Below are 8,310 nucleotides of genomic sequence, written 5' to 3'. Positions count from 1 at the left end.
GCAAAATTTTACTAATTTTTTACATTTTTTTCTTTCTTTCTTTCACAAAGCTTTAAATTTTCAATAGTTTTTCTACTTTTTCTTTTCTGTCTCTCACCTATGTGAACAAGCCGAAAGCCTCCAAGTTACTAAGTAGCAGCATAATGTCTGTCGTTGCTATCTTGCTATAATTGTATGCTTTAGAAAAATTACAGAATGATTTTTAATAAAAATTATTATTCATATAAAATTTATATTTAGTTATATATGATTGGATAGTTTAATCAATATTTATCTATATAATTTATTTATTTTGACTGCATAAATAAAAATGAATAATATGGAGATTGAAGGTGAAGAAAAGACAAGCGCTGAAAAGATTAGATTTCAATCATAAATTTTTTTTATATTTAATATACTTATATTTTATATAATTATTTATACTATTGAACTATTAAACATTTTTTTTGTATCAAATTATATATAATGTTCTATACAAATTAAAACTATTGATAGTATGATAGTTGAGAATTTCAAGCGGTCATTTAAGGGCTCGAGCTCGCTCGACTCGAAACTTGTTGCTCGCTCGAGTCGGCTCGAATTAATTTCAATCAAGCTTGAGTTAAATTTAGGCTCGAAATTAATTTTCAAGCCGAATTTGAGCCGAGGTAAGCTCGCTTCGAGCTCGTTGTTTCCACCCTAGCCGTTGCCAGTGGGCGCCGCTGCACGTGGGGGTGCTGCTTCAGGCGAGTCGCCGGACAACAGAGGAAAGAACGAAACTGCCGGCCAAACAGAGGAGAACGAACCTGGGTACCCCGCTGCAGAGGGGGCGCCGCTTCGGGCATAGTCGCTGGCACAACAGAGAGAAAGCAAAGTCTTGTGTGAAAAAGGGAAGAATTAGGGTTAGGAAGAGATGAAGTTAAAATGTTGATGGAATATTAGCTAGTAGATTTAATCAAACAGTTGAAATTTTAAGTATAGGTGGGCCTCTTTATAAAAATTGGGCTTCAATTGGTAAGTTGGGCTAAAAATTTGAAAATAATAATCTATATTATTTATTTATATTACAAAATTTTATATATATATATATATATATATATATATATATATATATATTATATTAATATATATGTATTTTAGTTTAGATTATAAAAGTATAAGTATTTTTTTTGGCCTTTAGATTCAGATCTAAAGGCTTGAATTTTTTTATATATTATATCATATTAAATTTGTTCGGGTTCAGGTTCGGGTTCGAGTTCGGGTTCGGGTCGAGTACCGTCAATATCCATATTCGAATTCATATTCGTCGGGTTTTTATTTTTGATATTCATATTCAAATTCATATCCATTTATATCAGATAAAATTCGCACCATTCGGATTTGGATTCGGATAAAATTCGGATATTCATATCCATTTGCATCCCTAGTGGTACACCCCAAAAGGGGTATACATTTTACATCTTATCCATCGAAAGATGGAGTCTTCATCACTAGTCACATTGATATGACTAATAAAATGCACTCCACCCTTAAATGGATAGAGTATATCTTGTACACAAGTAGCATTTTTCTAAATAATTAACCTCCAATAATCCATTCTATTTCGTGGACTAGTCTGCTCGTCTAGTTCTCCAATCACCTCTACTAATGTGGATCCACTAATCGTCCATCAATTTCCACAAATTTCTTTATCACAACAAATTTGATGGTTGTATTGAGATAGCGATGCATTGCAAGAATATGGTGTTAATAGGTGCTTTTAATTAGTTACCCACTTGGTTCTTTTTTTACAATGCGCGAATGTATAGCTAGAATTAGGTGGCACTACGAAAAAATTTCAATATAAGGATATTTTATCAACGATGCTTTGGGAAGCGTCCCCAAACATTCTTACAACATAGCAAATATCAACGTTTCAACAAGCATCGTAATATAGACCCTCTATTATATCGAACCAAATTTATTAGATGATAAACTTTATTATTATTTTTAATTTTTCGACGATTTAAAGTGTTAGGATTTCAAAAAACCTAAAAATCTTAGTACTTTAAAACGTTAGAATATATTTTACCAACGCTTGGCATAAGCGTCGGTATATACATGGCGACATTTTAACTGACGCTTTTGAATATCACACTAGATTATATTAGGACGATTTTAAGCACGGTTAAATATAAAAAGAAAATGTCCCTTAAATGTTAATTTTTTTGTAGTGTGGTCTTAGCTATTTATTTCGTTTTTTTTTTTTTTTTCAGTGCGCGAATATAGGACTACAAATAGGTTAGATGCTTTTAGCAACCTAGTTAGCTAATATATAAAGTAATTAGATTTTTTTTATTAAACAGGAAAATGCCCTATTTGAGAGAGCATGGATTAAAGTGCTGCCCCATGCCATACGGCATGGGCAGCACATACCGTGCCCCCAAGAAAGGGGCAAGTTACAGAGGGGGTCTCGGACCCCGCCCCGTGCCGCAGCAAAGTGCTGCGTATCGCGCAAGACAACGTGATATGTAGCACCGTGCCACGGCACTGTGCCATATTTGCTCACTTTTTTTTATGTTTTTTTTTTTTTTGCCTTTTTCTTTTCTTTTTTTCCCTTTTGTTTTATTCTTTTGGTACCAAGAAGCATCATAGGTACTCCACAACTCCAAAGACACTGCAAATTAAAAATCTACTTGTTAGATAAGTCAAAAAATTTATTTTATCAAATTATTTTATTTTCACAAATTATTTTATCAAAATTTGTTGCACCGCGAAACTTTTGGCGGATGAGAGGAACAAAATCAAACTCAATAAATAAATTTTGAGGCACATTAAATATAAAATTTTATTTTTGCTTTAGAAGATTAAAAATACTAATAAATTAAAATTTTAATTAAATCAATTGATACTTAAATTTATTCAATTTATTTGTCTTATAATTTATTATTTAATTTTTTAGATAGATCTAATAATTTTTTAAAAAAATTAATTAAAAAATAAATTTTTAAATATTTTTTCAAATAATTTTTAAAATTATTTTAAAAATTAGTTTTAATATTTTATAAAAAAAGACTATAATATGGTCAAAAGAAAGAAATAAAGATATCTTTATATTTAAAATTTTTTAACTGTAAAAATTTCTATTCTGTATCAGGTATAATTATATTTTACATATAAAAAGTTTACAAGTATATTAATTGATGAGTATAGTAAGCTCTATATAGCAAATATTCATAATTATTTAATTAAATTTTTTAATATAATGTTATAAGAGTTTATTGGAATCAGAAAAACTGAAGTAAGTCTGTATTAAAGCGTGTCTATAGGAGGTCATTCATATCCATCGTAAGCGTATCATGTGTGAGCACGAAAACGTGACGGTGCCGTATCGTAACAGGCAGATAGCGACACGCTCCCGTGTCACATCAACACTTTAAACCTTTTGAGAGATCGTACATATTACAAGCCAATAGGAGACTGCAAAAGGGTACGCCAATTACCCTTTAGATTTTGAGAAACTCAATATCAATTAGTGACATTTTGTAGAAGTATTGCAGCACTAGGTACATAAGTAGTCTCACACCATGGTATTACTAGCTTACTACAACCACAGGATATTTTGACTAAGCGTGGAAGTTAGTTTGTTATCTTATATATCTGTCCAGTTGCCAAAATTAAATACCAACGAAGAGCTATTGTAGGATTACTGTCTTTAGCTTCTCTTGTTTTAGTTCATAGAATGGAAGGCTTCCATGCACTATTTTTTCTCATCAATCTATTGCATATGATCTCCACCGCCCCGTGCGCCGCAACCGCCGGGATAAAACATGCTGCATCCGACCGCGCTGCTCTCCTCTCCTTCAAGTCCCTCGTCAATGACAATCCGTTCGGAGTGCTCTCCTCGTGGACCAATGGCTCTTTCCACTACTGCAGGTGGCGTGGCGTCTCTTGTGGCCGCCGCCATCAAGACCGGGTCACGGCTCTTGACCTCAAGTCTCTCGGCCTAGCCGGTTCCATATCACCCTCCATAGCCAACCTCACATTCATCCAGAGGATCGAGCTGTCCGACAACAAGCTAGATGGGCGCATCCCAGAAGAGTTAGGTAGCCTACGCCGGCTGCGATATCTTAACCTCAGTGTGAATTCTCTTCACGGAACAATCCCGTTTTCACTTGGTAATTGCTCTAATCTTCAACTACTCAACTTAGGAGATAACAAGCTCAACGGTGAGATCCCGCCAACTCTATCGCATCTTTCCGGTCTTCAAGCGCTTCTCCTGCGTCGAAACATGTTACATGGAACAATCCCTTCCAATCTAACACAGTGTCAAAAGCTTCAGGCTATCGATCTAAGGAATAACTTTCTCATAGAGGGAATTCCATCTAACATGGTTAACTCTAAGCTACAATAATCTTACAGGAGCCATCCCTGCTACTTTGGGCAATCTTGCTCAGCTTCAATACCTTGATCTACAATTCAATAGCTTTACTGGGTCCATCCCAGGTTCACTTGGCAACCTCTCCTCCCTACTATTTCTTTCTTTAGATTATAATAAACTGTTAGGAGCCATGCCTCCAACCTTTGGTAGCCTTCTCTCCTTGAAGACACTTGAAATCCAATACAATAGTCTCACAGGAACCATTCCATCGACTCTCGTGAATCTCTCCTCTTTGAACTGGCTTTCGCTACGAGGAAACAGCCTTCATGGTGAAATTCCTCACTTTGCAGAACTTCCATTCCTCTCTTACTTGAACTGTGCTATTAATTATCTCTCCGGGTCGATCCCAAACTCGCTCGGACGACTTTCATCTCTCGAATATCTCATTCTCAGGATGAACAACTTAACAGGGGAAATACCATCATCCCTTTACAATCTATCATCCCTGAAGGCCTTAGAACTCGCTTATAACCAACTCGAGGGAACTCTACCCTCCAATATCGGAAATGCTCTTCCGAACCTTCAATTACTTTGTATGAGTTCTAATCAGCTCAGGGGGCGAATTCCAGCATCCTTGTCCAATGCTTCTGAGCTCAACCACCTCGAGCTATCGCTCAATGCATTCCACGGCACGATACCGCCGACCCTTGGTGCCTTGAAGAGTCTCCTGCGGCTCGAACTGGCCACCAATCGACTCGAAGCTAGGAAGCCTAGTGATTGGAGCTTCATTACAGCTCTGACTAACTGCACCAGTCTCTATGTGTTGGATCTTAAAAACAATCTACTGCAAGGCATGATGCCCAAATCACTACTCAATCTTTCCACTAATCTTAATACTCTGGGACTCGCCAACAACCAAATATCAGGAATTATACCTACTGAGATTGAGAAGTTCGTCAATCTAATTTATCTTGATATGAGCATTAATAATTTTCGAGGCACCATTCCCGTAGATATCAGTCATCTTTGGCAATTACAGTACTTAGATCTATCAACTAACACGCTTTCGGGCGAAATTCCTTCCTCTTTGGGCAACCTAACACGAATGGACAAGCTCTATCTCAGCAACAACAAACTTGAAGGAGCCATTCCGCCGATATTAAGCAACATGTTAATGCTAGAGTTGTTAAACCTATCAAATAATAGGCTAAGCGGTAGCATTCCGAAAGAAGCTTTGAGCGTTTCGTCGCTTGCAAGCTTCCTTGACTTGTCACATAATTTACTGAATGATTCAATACCGTCAGAAGTGGGTAACTTGATAAATATCAGGGAGCTTGATCTCTCAAATAACAGGCTCTCTGGTGAGATTCCAGAAAACATCGGCAAATGCACAATCTTGGAAATCCTTCATTTAGAGAATAACTTATTTCAAGGGTACATTCCTTCCTCCTTGAGCAATTTAAGAGGGCTCAAGGACATTGATCTGTCAAAAAACTTCTACTCAGGCCAAATTCCCGCATTCCTTGATGAGCTCCCGGATCTACAATACTTGAATCTCTCATTCAACAGTTTTGAGGGTCGAGTGCCGATGAAAGGGGTTTTTAAGAATGCGAGCAAAGTCTCACTTATCGGAAACCCTAAACTCTGTGGCGGAATTCCAGAATTACACTTGCCGAAATGCACTTCGGATGCCTTTGCAGCAAAACATCACTCTGATTATAAACTCAAGGTAATAGTCATTCCCATAGGTGGAGCAATTTTGTGTTTGATTATAATCACGGGCTTGCTTCGGATACATCAGTTGATAAAAAAGTCACAGAGAAAGCTGCTGTCAGGGTTTTCCTTAAGAAACCGACACATGAAAATATCTTACGATGAGCTCTTCAAGGCTACAAATGGGTTCTCCTCAGATAATCTGATCGGCACGGGAAGTTTTGGGTCAGTTTATAAAGCCGCCATGAACTATGAAAATGCTGACATCGTCGCGGTGAAAGTGCTTAACCTTCAACAGCATGGGGCTTTCAGGAGTTTTATGTCTGAATGTGAGGCCCTGAGAAGCATTCGACATCGAAATCTTGTGAAAATTCTAACATCGTGCTCTAGTTTGGATCACCACGGTAATGATTTCAAGGCCTTGGTTTTTGAGTACATGCCTAATGGGAGCTTAGAAGAGTGGCTACATTCAAATGCATGCCAGAATAGGCCATTCAGAAGCTTGAGCCTAATCCAGAGGTTGAACATAGCTATCGACATAGCCTCGGCATTAGAGTATCTTCATCACGAAGGATCCGTGCCGATTGTTCACTGTGATCTTAAGCCCAGCAACGTCCTTTTGGACAATGAAATGACGGCGCACTTGGGCGATTTCGGGTTAGCAAAGTTTCTGCGGCAACCGCCTGACGAATCATCTGAGCGTTCATCTACCGGCACTGCGGGAATCAAAGGATCTATTGGTTATGTTCCTCCAGGTGAGAAATATGCAATAAAATGCCAAATTATTTTGTGCTTTACAACTTTTCACGAAAAAAAAAGACAACACAATTTTTATCTGATTCGTAACTATACTATATCTATTATTTTTTGCGAGTCCGGCTGGGATACTATCAATAGCACAAGGGCTTTGTGCTATCGAGTTTCTCATCGTTTGATTTAACACTTTGATCATTTTTATTCGTTAGATTATACTATTCAACCAACCACCCACTCAACCCTAGAAGACCCACATCATCCTAATCGCACGTTTCTCAATCTAAGAAATAAAAAACAAATCAATAGCACCAATATCTTGGTGCTATTGATAGTATTCCAGTCTAGTTCTATTTTTTTTAGCTCAATATCTTTTGAAGCGAAAACAAATGAATTGCATAAAGTTTAATAAGTAAAATTAGAAATTTAGTGTAAACATTAGTAGAATAGGAGAATAAAAAAAATATTGTAGGAAATAAAAAGGATTCTACATATTAGCCACAAAAACCGACATACTAGAGTTAGAATAAACTGCTTGATGCTTACTACTAACAACTGATTAATTATGATCACTAAACACGTAAGAGCTGGACCTTTACTTCTGCATATCTAATGCTATTCTAGAGTCGATTTATAACCTAAGATCAAATTTATTTTTTGTAACTATGGCTTGGAAACAGTGGAGCCAAATCCAAATCCAAATGAATTCACCTGACAATCTTATATTCTCTGTTTCCAATTAACTAATGTTATGCAGAATATGGAATGGGCTGTAAACCGTCTAGGCTCGGCGATGTGTACAGCTTTGGAATTCTTCTGCTGGAGATGTTTACTGGAATGAGCCCCGTCGACGACATGTTCAAAGATGGTCTGAGCCTTCGTGGATATGTTCGTGCTGCTGCTGCTTCTCCTGAACATCTCATAGACATCATAGACAGAAACCTGCGCTCAGCTGATAATGATATAGCTTATCGAGAAGAGTGTGTGCGAGATTGCATAGTTTCGGTGTTTCACTGCGGTCTCTCGTGCTCGAACGAATTGCTGTACGAACGATCTAACATGACAAAAGTTGCAAATGAGCTGAGTGCAGCAAGAGAGAGGCTTCTTAACTACAAGCAGTTTCGCTCCCTATGCCACGGTTCTTAACTAGAGGCAAATGAATGTATGTATGAACATCCTCTACTTTTCCTTATTTGCATTAAAGAAAAAAAAAAGAACTTGTGCAATAAAAATGCCTAGTCCTTATGATTTTGACCACTCCTTTCTAAAATGATTATAACCAAAAGGATATAAGCATTTCAAAATTTGCATCCGTATACATTAATAGCTTCAAATTCCTAACTTCTGGCTCAAGTGTATTAATGAAGCCTAATACAACCCATCATTGCCAAATGTGTTTTTTTTTTTTTTTTTTTTTTTTTTTTTTTTTTTTGAGAGATAGGTAGAAGAAATAAACTTAATTAGAAATGTGAATCAACTAGGATTCGAACTTGAGACCTCGGGTA

The 8,310-nt window shown here is 36.9% G+C and overlaps 1 protein-coding gene across 2 annotated transcripts; it reads left to right on the top strand.

Moving 5' to 3' along the window:
- LOC109708423 (probable LRR receptor-like serine/threonine-protein kinase At3g47570) lies at positions 3,584–8,062 on the top strand. Of its 2 annotated transcripts, none has more exons than XM_020230159.1 (3): positions 3,584–4,136; positions 4,381–6,807; positions 7,591–7,796. In XM_020230159.1, the coding sequence occupies exons 1-3, from the start codon at positions 3,701–3,703 to the stop codon at positions 7,644–7,646; spliced, it is 2,919 nt and encodes a 972-aa protein (XP_020085748.1). In that variant the 5' UTR covers positions 3,584–3,700; the 3' UTR covers positions 7,647–7,796. The 2 variants fall into 2 exon arrangements, with proteins under 2 accessions (XP_020085748.1, XP_020085747.1); XM_020230158.1 differs by having other exon boundaries at positions 3,587–4,136; positions 7,563–8,062.

This window comes from Ananas comosus, linkage group 4 (assembly GCF_001540865.1).
Source record: "Ananas comosus cultivar F153 linkage group 4, ASM154086v1, whole genome shotgun sequence".
Classification (NCBI taxonomy): Eukaryota; Viridiplantae; Streptophyta; class Magnoliopsida; order Poales; family Bromeliaceae; genus Ananas; species Ananas comosus.
The sequence above is the reverse complement of the archived record's forward strand: the minus strand, read 5'-3'. Positions and strand labels throughout refer to the sequence as shown.